This window comes from Sorex araneus, chromosome 3 (assembly GCF_027595985.1).
Source record: "Sorex araneus isolate mSorAra2 chromosome 3, mSorAra2.pri, whole genome shotgun sequence".
Lineage (NCBI taxonomy): Eukaryota > Metazoa > Chordata > Mammalia > Eulipotyphla > Soricidae > Sorex > Sorex araneus.
This window is the reverse complement of record NC_073304.1, coordinates 12,547,879-12,567,514: the sequence shown is the minus strand read 5'-3', so window position 1 is coordinate 12,567,514 and position 19,636 is coordinate 12,547,879. Positions and strand designations below refer to the sequence as shown.

Below are 19,636 nucleotides of genomic sequence, written 5' to 3'. Positions count from 1 at the left end.
CAGAAGACAAGAAAATGACACGATCAATTTAAGTGACACTGACATCAGCAAGCTTTACTACCAATTACCTTCCTCTCCACTTCCTGCAAACACAATAGCTCCTTTAAAGTCCTGCACTGGCTCCCCTCCAAAACACTCCAAAGACTGCTACATCAAATTTAAATATCATGAAATACAAGTGAATATAATTTACAGTAAATAGGAAAGATAGCTAGAAAATAACATGTACCAAATGAAGTGATTTTTTTTCTTTTTGGGCCACTCCTGGCAATGCTCAGGGGTTACTCCTGACTGCACTCAGGAATTACTCCTGGCAGTACTTGTGGGACCATATGAAATGCTAGAGATTGAACCTGGGTCAGCTACAAACAAGGCAATTTTCTACCCTCTGCACTATCTCTCCAACCCCACCTGAAGTGGCTTTTTATTTGCTAAAAAGAATGAATATGAATTAATGACAGGGAAGATGGATTATCTTAATGAGATCCAAGTATAAAATGAAAGTTAATTAAATTTATTTTAATACCATAATTGATAACTTAGCTATGTAAAGGAGAATATATTGTGCTATATTGTATTATTTCAATTTCTTTACATAGATTAAAATCATATAACAATCAATAACCACAAAATTAATTTTATTGATTTTTTGATAATTGCATTTGTCTTTCCAGGGATTGAACTCGGTCAGCCGCCTGCAAGGCAAATGCCCTACCCTCTATACTATTGCTCCAGCCCCACATTTGCCACTTTAAAAAAATTTTTTAAATTAAATTAAAAAGTATTTAATTTAATAATGTGGGGTACAGTTACAGATTTACAACTTTTCTGCTTGTGTTTCAGTCATACAATGATGGAGTACCCATCCCAGCTGATGAAGTCATGAAATCTGCATATAAATGGATCAACATGGAAAGTATCATGTTAAGTGAAATGAGTCAGAAAGAGGGGGAGAGACATAGAAAGATTGCACTTATCTGTGGAATATAAAGTAACATTGGCCATTCTTTTAAGTTCTCTTGGAGCAAGCAATACGGACTAAGGTTGTTAAGTGCCTGCTATGAAGGCTGACTGGGGCTGGAGGGAAAGTGGGTATATTTGTGGAGGGAAGGTGACACTGGTGGCGGGACTGGTGTTGAGACTGTCTGCCTGAACAATTGCATTATGAATAACTTGTAAATTATGGTGTTTTAATAAACATAAATTTTAAAATATATATACAGGGTCCGAGAGATAGTTCAGGTGGTAGAACGAAGGCCTGGCATTTGCAGAGCCTGGGTGTGATTCCTGGCATATGCATGGCAATTGCATCCCCCCCCAAGTGCCACAGACGTGAGTACTCTATCACTGGCCAGAGCATGCCTGGTCAATAGCCACTGGGAGTGCCCACAGATAACCACCCCACCCCAGCACCACTGGGGGTGTCTCCAATTTATAGAATTATATATATATATATATATTTATGTATATGCACAACATAGATAGCACCTCCCAGAACACAAATGAAATGTTTGGTTAACTGAAGTGCTTCTTCACTCATCATCTGACAGACTAAAAGGCAAACATAAGCACTGAAAACTTCTAAAAATTCTTTTTTTGATTTGTCTTTTTTGCCCCACCCAGAGGTGCTCAGGGCTTATTCCCGGTTCTGCGTTTAGGAATCGATCCTGGCAGGGCTAGGGATGGAACCTGGTTCGGTGCATGTAAGGCAGGAGCCCTACCTGCTGTACTATCTCTCTGGCCCATAGTACTTTTTATTCTTTACCCTAAAATACCTGCTTCTAAGCATAAAAGATGGAATATTTTTAAATTCCCTTGAATAGTAACTATGCTGTTACTTCATAAAACTAAATGATACATGGATGGTAAAATCATTTTACTTGGATTACTGATGAGTTACTTGACAGAGAAACTATGCAGGCAGTGTTTATTACTCACCTTGGGGTGCTATGTGAAGAGCATCTTTTAGTTTTCTCTCTGGAATAAATTTCCACTGAAAGACAGAGTGATCTGCTCCACCAATAGAAATAACCCACTGATGATCATGTGACCATCTGACATTAGTTACATGAGCTGAATGGCCAATATATTTTTTAAACTTGGCTCCTATAACAAAAGGTATATATAGCTATAAAATTTTAAATGCAACTCCTAAGAAGACCACTTTAAACATTTTTTGAGTTGTCTGAAGTGGTCAGAATCAATGCACACTCTCCCCATCTGAGGAAGTGACACTTTACAGGCAGGAATCAACAATAGCGAGCATGTAAGGTACAACAGGATCATTAGCCTGAGCTCTGGGAAAAACAAACACAACTATCACACCAATAAATTACGCATTTGAATTAAATTCCTTAGTGGTCCCCAGAATTACCTTTTATTAACTACACTTGAATTTCAGCCCATCAGTTTATCGACAAGTCAGGTGAAAATTACTATAGAATCTCCTATAGGTATTGACACTACAGGAAAACACAAACTCACTACACCTAATACAAACTTCCACACTACAGGAGACAGTACTTTGAAAATGAAATTCCAGCAAAAGTTTGGAGGCTTCTGTTTTTAAGCCTTCTGTCTTAGTAAGGAGGCTTCTGTTTTTAAAATCTAGAACAGGGAGCTGGAGAGATGGTAAAGTGGGAAGGGCATTTGCCTTACTAGAAGTGACCCGGGTTCAATTCTTGGGACTCCATATGGCCTGTGCCCTGCCAGAAATGATCCCTGAGAGCAGAGCCAGGAGCAAGCCCTAAGCACCACTGGGTATGGCCTCAAACAAACAGAAACAACAAAAGTTACAATAATAGTTTATGCTTCACTCTCGTTTATTTTTGGTTTCCAGGAAACTCAATGTTGATATTTGACTATTGTTATTTTATGTGGTTTTAATATGGTACTGTTTTTCTATTTCCCCTCGCATAAATTCCCTATTTATATAATTATTTTAGCATTTATATACTAGTATTTAGTATTTATATGTATTTGCAGAGCCTGGCAAGCTACCCGTGGCATATTCGGTATGCCAAAAACAGTAACAATGAGTCTCACAATGGAGACGTTACTGGTGCCTGCTCGAGCAAATCGATGAGCAACGGGATGACAGTGACATGACATGTACTTGTAACTTAAGAACTTTACAGAACAAGGCATGGGATAAATAACTAATAAAAAATTTCATTTAATTATTCCTAGGCCTAAGAACAGAATGATTAACATCATCATTATTAGAAGGGATAAGCAAAAAAGAGGCAATATGTAAAACATACAGAAAATAATCAATGAGAGGATTGTTTCTTTTTCTTAAACTTCACTGTTACAAAAATAAATGTCAAAAGAACATATGGAAATAAACCAGCAAAGACTAATAGTTTCCAACTGTAATCTGAATTCATACAACTACTTCAACAGAATTCTTGGTGGGTGGGGCAGGCAGGGAAAGACCTAAGAAAAATTTCTCCTTGGCTGGGGGATATATCTCAGAGGTAGAGCACTTGCCTTGCAGGTATATAGCTCTGGGTTAGACTTCCAGCACCACCAAAACAAAAAATGAAAAAAAAAAGTTCAACAAATTAAATAATTAAGAAAAATATATCAACTGTATAATCTCAATACATGAAGTAAAGAAATATTTGTGTAATAAGTTAAAGCATAGTATTATGCTTTAACTTATTACACAAACATTAATAGATACAAACATCGTTTTATTTATTTTTGCTTTTTGGGTCTCTCCCAGCGATGTTCAGGGGTTACTCCTGGCTCTGAACTCAGAAATTACTCCTGGTGGTGTTAGAAGACCGTATGGAATGCCCAGGATTGAACCCGGGTCAGCCACGTGCAAAGCAAATGCCCTACCCACTGTACTATTGCTCTGGTCCACAAAAATCATCTTAAAGTAATAATTTATGACCAAAACCAAGTATAATGGGACAGACAGTAAGTTCTCAAGTAGAAAAAGAGGAAATAAGCTAATTACGTTCATTTCCACAAAACTCTTCACAAGATAGGCAGATATACATTTTATTGTTGTTTTGTGCTTTGGGGGTCACACCTGATGGAATTTCGGGGCTACTCCCAGCTCTGTGCTCAGGCGAAGGGTAGCTCCTGGCAGTATTCAGGGGACCATAATCAATGCCAGGGATCAGACACAGCCTTCCACATGAAACACATGCACTCAGCTCGTTGAAACCCTCCAGCCCTCCAATGCCTGATTTTACTTAGGATTCTTTAGGAGCTGCTCCCAGCAAGGCTGGCTCTACTGCAGGGCCTGCAGTGTGGAACTCAGGCACTGTGGTGTGGGAGCTCCTGCAGCCACCTCAGTGCTGCTCAGGGGCCCCCAGGGCTACCCCCGGCACTGCTTGGGGGGGCCATATAGTGCTGGACTAGAATCCAGGCCTCATATGCTAGGAATGTGCCAGACCATTTGAACTACCTGACCAATCCAGTACAGATAATTTAAAATATATAAACTCTCTATTGTTTCATGGCTAATTTTCTGCAAAAACTTAAAAATCTGTTTCTAGCAGAGAGGTTACTTAATATTTTGAAAGAAAATTTACCTTTTCTTAAACAAGGATATCGAAATAATTTTACAATTCCATAGTCATCAGCTGTAACTAAAACTTGGCCAACATAGTTTCCATCTACTGAATTTATATCATTGATTTCTGAATACTTGGGCCAAATTCCATTTACTTCAAGGCCTGAGACACATGTCCACGAAGCCCAATGAACAGCTTTCATTTCTTCTTTATTGGTCACTTCTTTTCCTCCTAAGAATAAATCATAGTTTTACTTTAACAAGTGGTTTCATTTGAAGTTTACTTAAGCATAAATTATACTATAACAAGGTTGAGTAAAAATTTTTTAAATTTTTAAAATTTCCCATCCTAGTTAAAGGAGAAAAGATAAATAATTAAGAGAATGAAAAGAGGATAAAATTAAATAAGGAACTAAGAAAAAGAAACTCACTAGGTTCAGAGACACACAGATTTAAAAGTAATGTAGTTTACTTAGCAGTTTCCCCTATGTGCAGAATAAAACTGAGCCCTATTATGCAAGGAGTCGGGAATGGGTGACCTACCCTCATCTCCCTGTGTTTCCAGTAGCTTGGCAGTTACACCCACGAACTGCCTCTGGCACCATATAAGCTCATTAATGGTCATGATCTACAGACTCACAAATAAGTCTCTCAGAAGACAGCAACACAGAGCAACATGACACAGAGATGCCTCTGGACCCCAAAGTCACCATCGAGTTAAAAAAATATTAAATTAACCTCAGCTATATAACAGTATTTAAAATTTTAGAATTCCCAGAGTGACATCTCATACTTTACACCACTGATGTACCAAGAATAGCAACCATATTTGATGGGATGTAATGTAGAAGGGAACCAATCTCGATTTAAAATATATATATATGTATATATATATACATATATATATATATAAAAGATTGGTTTAACCTTTAACAACATGTTTGTAATCTTGTATACAAGGGCTTAATGGTTCCAGGGTGAGATACAAAAATCTTCATGCACTTTCCTCTAAGGAAACTTTTTTGGATTATTTTTAGCGGATTAGTCATAACAAGCAATGCAAAATAAATTATTTAGGTCCTGCTTGGGGGCAGAGTTTGGGGATCAGGGTGGAAACATTTGAAATATGATGGTGGGAAGGTTAACGGTGGTAGGATTGGTGTTGGAATATTAAATGTAATAAATTATTGTGGACAACTTCATAAAAATAAAACAAAATTAAAAAATAACCAAACCCACCCCTATTAAAATTAAACTATAATTTACTACAATTTAATCATGATCATGGTCCACTGAGCATTGCTGGGTGTACACTTAGAGGCTATTGAGATATGTCCCTATATGTCCACAGTGCTGCAGGGACCAAGCAGTATCACAACCACTGTCTGGTTCGCAAAAAATGGCCAAGAGTACCCCCAAGTCTCCTAAACACTACTTAGGAGATTCTCCCACACCACCCCCCAAATACCAACAGGATTTTAATAGGACATTCTGATAGAATTTATCACAGTGTCTGAAGGATTAGCTCAGATCTTATTTGATTTACAATCAAAGGTAACTTACTCTGCTTCTAGTAAAGTTCTAAAATATTTAAGCACTATAAATCCATAAATTAAACAGAATTTATTAGAAAAGTTTACCTGGCATCCTATAAAAAAGTCTTTTACCATTTCCATCATTAGTTTGTAAATATTTACTGTCTGAGGACCAGTCCAGATGAGTGATGAAACTAAGTGATCCAACACACTCCCCACATTTTTTATAACGCTGAGCAACTCCATAAATATCAACTGAGCTATCATTGCATCCAACAGCAAGGTAAGTTCCGTCTGGTGAATATTTTAACTCATGAATTGCTTCTTTCCTATCTTTAATATGTACAACTTCTGTCATGTCTCTGTAAAGACAGAAAATGAGATCTTGAAAGCAGTTACAATAGTTTTCAAAATGTGTCTAAATTAAGTATGAGTGAATTACATGTTAAAAAATCATGAAGTCAAAATGATACATAATGTTAATACAGAAATATTTTGATGAACATAAATATAAAAAAGAAATATGTTGGAAGCACAGAAAATTGCAGAATTTTAGAGTCTAAGTTACTTTATCTTTTTTTTTTTGAGATGACGCCAAGTTACTGCTGGCTTAGCACACAGTTGAGCCCAACTTTTCTGCTCCTATTTGTCTTTTTTTAATATATATAATATAGAAGTACTGCTATTTATTCAGCCATTGACTAAGCTGATTGAATTGGGAATGAACTCCACATTACTTTTTTTAAAATTCAGAATGTGAATTTTATTATTTTTCCTGCTCTTTATTGATTCACTGTGAGATACAGTTATAAAGCTTTCATGTTTGAGCTTCGGTCATGCAATGATCAAACATTCTTTCACCAGTGCACACTTTTCACTACCAAAATCCCCTGTATTCCCCCCACCATACCCATTCCAAACCTTCCCCTGTCTGTGTGGCCAAAAGTTTCCCCTATACTCTCTCTACTTTGGTTGCATTCGATATTTCGACGACAGTCTCACCACCAAATCTGCCTAAGTTACTTTATTTTTAGTAATTTAGAGATTCAGATTAATTTCTTGAGGCATACAATAAGAGAAACAGAGTCATAATTTTAGAAAGTTCCTAGATAGTAACTTTATGAAAAATTCTCAATCATATATGATTTTCAACTCTTTATAAATGAGCTAACTGTCATAAATGTCATTGTCATTGAAATACATTCAATGACAATGAAAGGAGGAGCTGATTTACAATATTTTGACAATACATTTGAATGCCTATTTTTACAAAGCTACCACTACTTTCGTATCAAATTCAACCTTTTCAAATAGAATACACTTTTTTTCCAATTATAGACCGTGTCAATTGGTGAAGTTAAATATTATTTTCAATGCCTTGTAACAGAGATTCCAAAAGAACACAGGTACTACTTGTAGCAGTCACACACATAAAGGATAAACACTTAGTTCCATTATCATTGAATTTCCAAAGTTGTAAAGTTGGTGAGAAGGAACAAAAGGTGGCAGCAGGAGAAAAAGAGAAGAAAAAAAGTGAGGATCCCTATTTCTAATTAGTGGCACAGATTTTTTTCTTCCCCACGTAAGTTTTGTGTCTCCATCTGAAACAACCCACGTAGCCAAACACAAAATCAGCAGTTTTATATTTGTAACCGTTTGGATGTTTCTCAATAAGTCTATAAATGAGCAATGTAAACAGATTAAAATATCTTTAGAAATAATAACTCTTTCTCTCCCCGCCCCGACGAGGCCCTGAGTTGCCGCCCATGAATGCCTCCTGGCTCCTGAGTGGCCATGATCTCAGAGGCACACAAACCAATCTCGGAAACCAGCGGCTTTGGGCAGAAATGCATCTGGACTGAGCATTAAACTACGGTGCCGTGCCATCCCAGATGGGAAAGGTGTTTGTCCCTTCCGCCTTTTCTCCCTGGCGGCATGGTGGCCGACACCTTTTCAGAGCCTATTGGACAGCCAGGTATGAGACTGCAGTGATGTGACACACGGGGCCTCACGGGATGGGGTGTGAAACTGGCCCCTCTCCCCACCCCAACAAGGCCTTGAGTTGCCGCACATGAACGGCTTCTGGCTCCTCAACGGCCATGATCCCAGGGGCACACAAAACAATCTCAGAACCCAGCAGCTTTTGGCAGAAATCCCTCCAGACTTATTACTAAAATATCAGAAATCCAAAATGCTCTTCATTTCACAATAGAAAACAAGTTATCTAATGATGCCTTTTTGGCAGGTCTGAATGTTGGGGAAAATTCCAGTTGATAATAGTGGATCTTTTGTTGAAATATTGAATGTGATCAAAGCAGAGAGAGAGTAAGGTGGAAATCATCTGCCACATAGGTGGTGGCAGAGTTGGGATGTGGATATACGGGGTTCTTGGTGGTGGAGGGTGTGCACTGCTGAGGGGATGGGTGTTTGATCATTGTATGACCGAGACTTAGACTGGAAAGCTTTGTAACAGTTCTCACGGTGATTCACGGTGATTAAAAAAAAGAAATAATAACTTCATCTAACTATTTTAGGCACTTGGGATCCACAGATAAACTTCCCTTCTGTAAGAGATAAATATAAAGTAGCTATGCATTAAAAGTGCCCCAAAGCTGTGAATTTCTATAAAGTATAAGATAGAGAAATGTACAGTTTGAAAACAATATTTGGAAATGATCACTCTGGTCAAGAACTGAGTATTGAAAGTAGGTAAAAGGATATACATGATAATCTTTCAGCATCTGTATTGCAAACCATAATGTCCAGAAGGGGGTGGAGGGGGGAGACAGAGAGAGAGAGAGAGACAGAGAGAGAGAGGTATCTGTCATAATAGGGGCAGGCTGGAGTGGGGGGAAGTTGTGGGGTTGTGGGTGGGAGGGGAAACTGGGGACCTTGGTGCTAAGAAATTACACTGGTGGAAGGATGGATGTTGGAACATTGTGTGACTGAAATCCAATCATGGACAACTTTATAACTGTGTATCTCATGGTGATTCAATAAGAAAAAGATTTTAAAATTTGCAATGAAAAAAACAACAAAAAACAAGTAAATGCGTAATTTTTCACAATCACTTTCTTTGCAGAGCCAGAGACACCCAGGGCACTCAGAGATGTGAGACAATTGCTTTATATTCCTAGTATCTAAAATAACCACGTTTAATGGGTTATATGGTGAGAATTTTTAGGTGTTTTTTACATGCATCTTAAATTCCTACTTGCACAACAATATAACTTCACTTAGGTTTGGAGCCTACAGCTGCTTGTGCTCAGTTATTACTGATTTCCTGCTGGGGATTTCTCTTCGTGCTGCTTGGAGGACCATACAGTGATGGCACTGGAACCCAGTGATGGGGTTGAAACCCAGGCCTCCAGCAGGAAAAGCATACACTCCAGTCCATGAACTACCAGTCGAGCCCTTTAAATATATTTAACACTAATCATTTTTACATAGGATTTAAAAGGGAAAAAAGAAGTTTCTGAATTGGACAAATGGTCCCACCATTTATTACACTAGAAAAGAACATTTTATAAGTTATTATTCTTGTAAATGTGTGTATCTATAATAATTTTTTATTAATGAATTACTGTGAGGGTACAGATACAGATTTACATATTCTCATGCTTCTGTTTCAATCATACACAGCTTGAGTACCCATCCCTCCATCAGTGTCCGTTCTCCACTGATGACCCCGTCATCCCTCCCACCCCCACCCCATCCCCCTCCACCCCGCCTCTGTGCAGGGCATTCCCCCCTGTTCTCTCTCTCCTTTTGGGTGTTGTGGTAAGCAATGGAGATATTGGGTGGCCATCGTGTTCGGTCTATACTCTGTTTTGAGCACACCTCTCCCATCCCAAGCGGGTCCTCCCATCACATTTACTTGGTGTTCCCTTCTCCATCTGAACTGCCTTTTCCCCCAGCATGGGAGGCCGGCTTCCAAACCATGGAGCAAATCTGGTACTTATTTCTGCTATTCTTGGGTGTTAGTCTCCCATTCTGTTGTATAACAATTTTTTTAATAGCTGCACAGACTTCAAGTGAGTGAACTGTGCTACAATTTAACATAATGTTAATAGCTTTAACAAATACTTTAAGCCTTTTTAATTGCCCTACCTGAATAAAGTAAAAGATCACTATCACTATCACTATCATCCCATTGATCGTCGATAGGCATTAAAACAAAACAAAATCGTAAGGCTGCATATACAAGAAACCTATGTAGTGCCTGTTAACAAATTCAATGGCAAAGTATCATTATTTAAAAATCAATATCATTAAGCAGCAGAAAAAACCCTCCAATTTATAGCTCAAAATTTTGAATTAAAATTTTTTTCTTTTGAGATTCTGTGATTTACAATACTGCTAGTGCACATAATTCCAGCACTGTATGCACCACCACTGTATCTACTGCCCATTCCCTAAAGGATCCCAATGCCCTTTGAAGATTTTTTTTTTTAAGATTATGTGTATGGTGTGAGGTAGGATAGGGAATTAATTTCTTTCTTTCTCTTATTCTATTTTCTTTGTTTTTGCATGTGGCTAACCACCTTTCCCAGTGCCAGTGTTTGGAGAGGCTTTCTTTGCTCCACTTCGCGCTCTTGGCTTCCTTGTCATAAGTTAACTGCTCAGACATCTGAGTGTTTACGACTGTCTAGCTCAAGGTTTTAGCTATTAATCTACTAAAAAATGTCTAGCCACACACCAAGATTTTTTCCCAAAGCAGACCTATCTTTTTATTTTTATTTGTTATTTTTAACTTTATTATTAGTATTTTTTATTGAATCACTGTGAGATAGACCCTTACAAAGCTGTTCATGATTAGGTTTCAGTTATACAGTCTTCCAACACTCATCTCTCCACCAGTGTACGTTTCCCAGCACCATTGTCTCAATTTCCTCCCATCATGCCTACCCCACCCCCCAGCCTGTCTCTATGGCAGGTACCTCTCTCTCTCTCTCTCTCTCTCTCTCTCTCTCTCTCTCTCTCTCTCTCTCTTCCCCTCCCCCCCATTTTGGCCATTGTGGTTTGCAATACAGATACTGAAAACTTGTCTTGTATATCTCTTTACCTACTTTTAACAGTTCTAAACCAAGATATTTGTGTTATCTTTCTGATATACTCTTCATATATTCATATATATTAAATAAAACTAATATATAAAACATTAATTAGGAAGAGGTAAAAAGAAATAAGTAAATAGAATATTACATATTTCTTCTCACTTATTAGAAAATTGTTCCTATTTTTATACTAGTACCATACCTTACTCTAAGTACAGTGAATGAGCCATCCTTCATTCCAAGAGCAAGATGGATTCCATCTACATTTACAGCTGCACAACGAATTGGTTCTTCCATATTACACCTTGCTATTAGTGCATGATCTACTAGGCTCCATATCCTGTAACATTTAAAGTGAAAAAAATTAGTTAACCAGAGTATGCTTTAAAATAATGTTCTACAAAAAGACTTAGGTTTGTTTTATCAAGATTTTGTTGAGGATTTTTGTATCATGTTCATCAGTTAGATTGGTCTGGAGTTTTCCTTTTTTTTGGTAATATCTGATTTTAGTACTTTAACTGTATCTTTTTGGGAAATTCTTATCCATGAAAAAAACCAATATAATAGTATTAATTTCCCCCATCGTTATTATTTAGGATAGGTGGTCACAAAAGTAAAGATAAATCTAGACAATATAGTGTGCTTTGTGTGGTGTATACTATATGTAATACTCACAAGTTCATATATATAATCTTCACCTAAAGACACACTTAAGAATATGCAAATTCAGGAACTAGAAAGAAGTAACACAGGATGGCAGGCTTCCCTATTATATGACCCTCTAGGCATTGCTAGGTGTGTAATGTGCTGCTAAGGTCCTGTGGTCTTAGCAGCTCAGGAGCTGCCCCATTCAAGAATATGCAAATTAAGTCTAATTAGAAATTCACAACAACAAAAAAAGCAGAAAACACTCATTATGTAGAAATTAAAAACTTGCTTCCAAAACTAAAGGACAAAAACAAAATCACAAAGATTTGTTAATTTTTGACGCTAAAACAAAACTCCAGAGACTAGATGTCTGGGACAACCTGGGTTGGGTTGACTGTGTGCAAAGCAAACAACTTATATGCCATACTATTTCTCTAATCCTCATCACAGTTTTGAGCCACAGGAAGGCAATACTTAGAAAATTTAAAACAAAATACCTCATCACAGCAAAATATCTTACAAATTCAAAAACAGAATATGTGGCAGGCGCCATCTTCTGTGACTCCAAACCCACAGGTATTCGGTTTTTACTTTTGGGGCTCCCAGGAACTCATGGGAAGGGGGCATAACCGGCACGCCCTCGGCCCAGATAAATCCGGAGCCGCTGAGCGCAAATCGGACCCTCTGCGCCTAAAGACTTTGATTCCAAAGATGTAACACATTTGGGCATCCAGCGCAGCATCCGATAGCGATGCACTGGGACACCGAACTGGGCTACAACTCTGTGCTGCCGGGGGTGGATTTCTTTTCCTCCCCACCCTATCTTCCTGCACCGAAAGCGGTGGGCTGGCGGCACCCATGTGGCAGGCGCCATCTTCTGTGACTCCAAACCCACAGGTATTTGGTTTTTACTTTTGGGGCTCCCAGGAACTCATGGGAAGGGGGCATAACCGGCACGCCCTTGGCCCAGATAAATCCGGAGCCGCTGAGCGCGAATCGGACACTCTGCACCTAAAGACTTTGAATTCAGAGACTTCTTACAGCAATGCACTGGGACTGTGAGCTGGGCTATGTAATTTCTGGCAGAATTTTCCCTGGACTTTATACAGAAATCCAAAACCAACACTTAACATTTATAATTGTTCAGCAATGTGAATTGGTTCCATTTGAACAGGTCTGACTTGGGGGGAAACTCAAAATAATAACAGTAAGTTTTTGTTGAAATATTGAAGGTTTTTAATGTAGCAGCCACCTCTGGACTGTGAACTAAGCAAAAGCCCCACGCTGGCCGACGCGGCGTGGCGTACACCATACTATGAGGCTCAGGAAGGGGGATGATGAGGAAAAAGAAAAAAAAAAGGGAAAAGGAAAAAGGAAAAAAAAAAGAGAGAGAGAGTTATGTACTTGTAGCAGTGGGGCTACATATCTCTTCATTTCCAGCAATGAAAAACTAATTATCAAATGTAGTAGGTCTGTCTCTCTTGGTTGGAAACTCCAACAACTATAGTGAGTTTTGTGGTGAATTATGGAATGTAATCAAGGTAAAGAAAAAATGAAGTGAAATTCATTAGTTATACAGTAGGGGGTAGGGGGTGGGGGCGGGGGGTATACTGGGGTTTCTGGTGGTGGAATATGGGCACTGGTGAAGGGATGGGTGTTTGAATATTGTATAACTGACATATAAACCTGAGAAGTTTGTAACTTTCCACATGGTGATTTAATAAAAATTAAAAAAAAAACAGAATATAAGGTTTCACCAAAACTAAGTTTCTGAGTGCCTTGTTTACTAGTTAAGCAAGGAAAGCCATTTATTGGCAATAGATTAATTTTGGATTGCAGCAGCTAAAGAAATGTCCAGAGAAAATAAGTTTAAGATTTACTCTTTCAACAAGAATAGTTGCTTAAAGAGTTGAGGGTTTTGGTACCATACCGGCAACTAATTAAGAAAGCAAGGCAAACAATTTTGAGCACCCTTTCCTTGAATCTTGATGAGTCAACAGCTGTTCCTTATACTACTCAGTTTTTATTTTAAGTGATGAAGTATTCATTTCTATGAATAATAGGGATGAAATAGCCTTGGGCTAAAAAACTTTTAGACATCAAGAAAGTACAAATCCAGTGCAATGCAAAGTTGGAATCAGACTTTAAAATTATGTAAAAATATGTAAGTATGACTCAGACAAGTTTACAAAACTTGAGAATATGTGAAGTGTTTAAAAATCTGTGATTGTTCACTGCCATACTAATTTTAGCAAGTATTTTTCAAAGACAAATACATAAACAACAACAAAAAGCTCTACGGGTTTTTAAAATAATACTGTGGGGGCTGGAGCAATAGCACAGCAGGTAGGCCATTTGCCTTGCACGCGGCCGACCCAGGTTCGATTTCCAGCATCCCATATGGTCCCCTGAGCACCGCCAGGAGTAATTCCTGAGTGCATGAGCCAGGAGTAACCCCTGTGCATTGCCGGATGTGACCCAAAAAGCAAAAAAATAAATACTGTGAATGGCAAATTTCATTTGTTATGGATTTGTTCATTTGCTCAGTATCAGCTCTGTGAGATTATCAGGGTAAAAAGCAGAAAAATTCGGACTTGTCTTACCACACAGCAGTTTGAATCTACAGCAGTGGAACGTTTTTATTATGTGATTTTGATAAAAAAGCCAAGATGGAATCTCTCTGAACTGGAACTGCCCTCAGCTACTAATGCTAAACAGCTTTGGAAACTAGCTTAGGCTACATATCTGGTACTGTTTTTCAATGAACTAGGTCTAAAACTATCATGCAAAAGCAGTCCTTATGTGTGAAACTTAAGCTACGTAAAGCTGTTTGGAAAACAAAGAATACTGTTTAAATACAGTAACATCAAGATACTGTATTTATTTTCTGCTTTAACAAAACTTGAAACAAGCTTCTACAATAAAAAGAAATGTACACCAAAATCAGATGATTAAAGCAAAGATGTCTGCACATCAAACATTTGACAGAGTTGTCCAAAATAAATAACTCATAAGTCTCAACACAAAAAAACACAAACAACCCAATTAAAAAATCAGCAGAAGATCTTTATCATCTTTAATTCTCAGGGAAATGCCAATCTAAACTACAATGAGGTTTCACTAGACACTGTGAGAATGGCAGTTATTCAAGATGATAAACACACTACATATAGGAGAGGAGGTGGAGAGGCAGGAAATCTTGCACATTGCTGGGAATATAAATTGGTCCAACCAATGGAAAGCAGCATGGAGGTCACTCAAATATGTAAAGAAGAATCAGTTAACAATTCAGTTAACTCACTTCTTGGTATTTATAAAAAAAAATTCAAGAACATTACTTTGAAGAGATATGCAGCCCCAGTTTATTGCAACATATTTTACAGTAAGGAGGTGTTGGACGTCCTGGAGTGCTCAGCCACACCCATAGCTGCATGACACCTCAAACACTTGTGAGACTTGTTACTGTTTTGGGCATATGGAATACTGGAGTGATAGCATAGCAGATAGGATGTTTGCCTTGCACCCAGTCAACCTTGGTTCGATTCCTCCGTCCCTCTCCGGGACAGCCGGCAAGCTACCGAGAGTATCCCGTCCGCACAGCAGAGCCTGGCAAGCTACCCATGGCGTATTCGGTATGCTAAAAACAGTAACAATAAGTCTCACAATGGAGACATTACTGGTGCCTGCTCAAGCAAATCAATGAACAACAGGACAACAGTGCTACAGTGCTACCAGTGTTGGAAACAATCTAAATTTCCATTTATGGACAGATTAAAATATGATATATCTCTACATAGATATACATGTGTACATACACAAGTGAGTACTAATCAGCTATTTAAAAATTAATTCTGCCATCTGCAACAACATTTCTAACTACAGGGTAATGTAGTTAGAAATAAGTCAGATGAGAAAGAACAAAAATGGTTCAATTAAATTAGTGGTTACTGATGGGACAACTATATGGTTAAAAGACAAAACTTTTATTGGTAAATTTAATGCAGTATACACATTTTGATTTAAAAGATACACAACTGAAACAGAAACATAATGTTATAAAGCAATGTTATTTCAATTTTTAAAAAAGAAATATAAAATTTGGACCCCACCCTAGGCTTATTAAGTCCGGTTTTCTTGGGATTGGGTATAAAAGTCTATTTTAACTTTTTTTAATTGAATCACTGTGAGATACACAGTTGCAAAGCTTTGATGATCAGGTTTCAGCCATACAATGTTCCAACACCCATCCCTTCGCCAGTGTACATTTCCCACCATAAATATTCCCCATATCCCTCCTGCCCTTCCCACCCCCAACCTGTCTCTGTCTCAGGCACTTTTCTTCTTTCTCTACTTTTGGGCATGATGGTTGCAATACAGATACTGAGAGGCCATTATGTTTGTTTTTTACCTGTTTTTAGCACAAATCTCCATCCAGAGCAATCCCTCTAACCTTCACTGTCATAGTGGTACCTTCTCTATCCCAGCTGCCCTCTCCCCCAGCACATGAGGCAGGCTTCCAACAGTGGACTAATCTTCCTGGCCCTTGTTTCTACTGTCCTTGGGTGTGAGTCTCATAAAAGTCTACATTTAACAAATATCCTGAAATAACTTAAACTCAGGGAAGCATAATTATTAGTCATACTTTATTATGACTATAATTATTAGTCATACAAATAAGAATTGACAGCATTATTGTGATTTTTAGTAACTTGGTGAAATTCTACTTATCTTTGAATAGAAGTAATACCACCAAATTGTGGGTCAACAACACAGATATTGATACCTGGCCTTTCTTCTAAAGATAACAAGTCATTTAAACACAGGCAAAATTAATAAAATTATCAAAAAATTAATAAAAATAAAAATATGAACTTTCAAAAGGTTAATTTTCTTTTGATATTCATGGTTGTGTAATCAACACTCCACTTTTCCATTCAAAATAATAACAAGCAAGCTATCCATTCCCAAACTGATTCGCATGGAATATTTTTTTCAGAGCATAATTGATAGTTCAAACAGTATATATATTCTACTATATTCCTCGGGTGACCCCTGATCCTTGCTTTCCACACTCCTGTACCAGGAGAAAGGTATATATGCAAAGTTAATGTTTATTCACTAAAAAATGTCCACAGGGGAAAATAAAATAGCTTTGGCCTGCTGTTGCTCCTAAATTTCCTTAATTTTCTCTCACCCTGCCCCCCACCCTTCACATACACACAATCTGGTTGAACAGGGGGCCAGAGAAATAGGATAGCAGGTAAGGCACTTGCCTTACATGAAGTTAACCTGGGTTTGATCTCTGGCATCCCAGATGGTCCTGAGTTCCACCAAGAATAAGCTCCGAGCACAGCAAGGCAAGTCTCCAAAACCAAACCAAAACCAAAATATTTGAACATTTTCTTACTAATTTGACTATTTTTAAAAAACATTTTCTATTTATTCATTGCTATTGTTATTTTTACATGTGTTTGATGACAGGGATTAAATAGGGCTTCACACATGCCAAGCGAGTGCTTGACTCCTAAGGTGCATCTCTGGCCGTTTGAACATTTTTAAGATGATTTATATTTTAACCAGTACGTTTAACTTTTAAATGAGAGTTCTTTCCAAATAACTTGCTCACCAATAGCATAACTAGAAGTACAAGAAATTGCTTCTTAAAAAGAAAATTATCTTTTCAACAACTATCAGGCACTGGCAATACCAGGTCTCCTAAAATGAAAAGAGCTATAAATAGTTCTGAGCAAATCACAAAACTATGAGTAAAATATAACCCACAGCAAGTTTCCATAGAGTACAGAGCTATGGTCTCCCACATAAAATTGAGTATGGCACAGTACTAAATGGCACTGTTAACATACCACACACACAAAATTAGTACTTATCTGAAAATAATCAAGTTGTATCACCATCATTTTTGTTATTATTTTAGTACAACAGATCACGTATACAAAGCATGAGCTCTACTATTCAGCCACATCCCCAGCACACTTTATTAAACACTAAAAAAATTTTTTTAGGCACCCTGATTTACAATATTGTAAATCATAGGATAGAAACCCCAACTTAATCATCTTTGTGAGACAAACTTTTAAATTTTACTACTGGCTTACAATATTATAAAATCCAGAAAATAGTTTCACACTTTCATATAGCATATATTTAACTGCAGTCACCAAAGCCAACTTTTTATTTTGTTATGTTTTCAGGTTATACTCAGCGGTGCTCAAGACTTACTCCTGGCTCTGTGCTCAGGAATCACTCCTGACAGGGCTTGGGGACCACATGGGATGCCAGGGATCAAACTCGGGTCTGTCACATGTACAAAGCACCCTACCTGCTGTACTCTGCTCTGGCCCCCTTTTAAGAAGTTTTTAATTCTATTAACTTTAAGCACTGAATTATTCTGTTCCTTTGTTATATTACAATTGAATATAACTTAAATATGAGTATTTTAATATTTTTCCATGTCTGTCTATCTAAGGACAAATTCTAGCCCATGAAATTACTTTATAATGTCTTACCTTACTGAACGATCATCACTTCCAGTCACTGCCAAGGGTTTAGTCGGATGAATGGCAAGTGCCCAAAGTTCACCTTCACAATGCCCTTGCATAATCAGGAAAGGTTTATTTCTTTCATGCACCACAATTTCAAAAATTTCACTGTCCTGTGTTCCCACTAGAATGTGGTCACCTCGCCAACAAACACTCCTTACAGATAAACCTAGTAAAAAGTAAACTGTGTTCAATACAATGCTGCAATCAGATTCTGATCTGCCTAAAATTAACTTTTGCTCTTTTTATACTTTAGACTCAAGGTGAAATAATACACATGCTCTTCATATTAGAGAATGCACATACTCTCTAATACACATTTTCTTTCAACTGTCTCTACCTTTTTCTAACCAGAATAGTTCTGTTTCCATGTACCCAACTTCTACTTATCTTTCAAATGATACACTCCTTACTAGACAACTCCAGATATAATCTGACCCCTCCCCTCAGCCAAAGTCTCACGGCAGTCTGCAAGATTGAAGCAGAGCTTTCAAGCTTGCACGGCTTGGCTGAGAACTGCTGGGAGTGGCCCCTGGGCACCTGGAGCCCTGTCTGGGAAGCCCCTGCCCCCCTCCCTCCTGCATACACCAGAAAAGGAAAATATTTTGTGAAATTTAAAATATAATGACGATTAATAGAGTAAACAAAACAACTACAAATTAACAGATGCGTATTAGGCATGCTTCTAAATATATTTTTGTTTTTGAACCATACTCAGTGTTGGTGGGAGAATAGTAAGTTTTATTCTCGCTTTATGTAAAACTGCCTAGTTTTATTCACCCCATCTGTATAGCTTAGGTCAAATATGTAGCCCAATATCAAATCAATTAAATATAGCTTAAATGTAGACCCACAAAATTTATAACTCTACTTGTATAATAAATAAAAAAGTACTAGTAAATAATATATATCATTATAGTGAAAGGTTGTTTTGGTACATCCATTTAAAAAATCTTATTGTTGATAAATTAGGATAAAGGAAAAACCATACTTATAAACATTTTTAACACACTTTATTTTTAATAATTTGGTAAACATTATTTAGCATCCTAATAGTAAAACATTTTGAAATTCAGGGTTGCCACTTCTGGGAATATATCCCAAGGATGCAAAAAAGCACAGTAGAAATGACATTTGCACTTGTATGTTTATTGCAGCACTGTTCATAATCGCCAGAATCTGGAAATAACCCGAGTGCCTGAGAACAGATGACTGGTTAAAGAAACTTTGGAACATCTACACAATGGAATACTATGCAGCAGTTAGGAAAGATAAAGTTATGAAGTTTGCTTATAAGTGGAT

General features: G+C 37.6%; 1 protein-coding gene across 2 annotated transcripts in view; it reads right to left on the bottom strand.

Moving 5' to 3' along the window:
* The window catches only part of EML5 (EMAP like 5), a 169,679-nt gene that overhangs the window by 110,378 nt on the left and 39,665 nt on the right, over positions 1–19,636 (bottom strand). For both annotated transcript variants that reach the window (XR_008629256.1, XM_055131814.1), the window contains exons 7-11: positions 18,302–18,503; positions 11,329–11,466; positions 6,175–6,431; positions 4,554–4,766; positions 1,939–2,106 (exon numbers count right to left, since the gene is read on the bottom strand). Coding sequence is in view for 1 of the 2 variants with exons in the window: in XM_055131814.1 (XP_054987789.1) it covers positions 1,939–2,106; positions 4,554–4,766; positions 6,175–6,431; positions 11,329–11,466; positions 18,302–18,503 (978 nt within the window). In the remaining variant the exon portion in view is untranslated. The remainder of the gene's footprint in view (positions 1–1,938; positions 2,107–4,553; positions 4,767–6,174; positions 6,432–11,328; positions 11,467–18,301; positions 18,504–19,636) is intronic.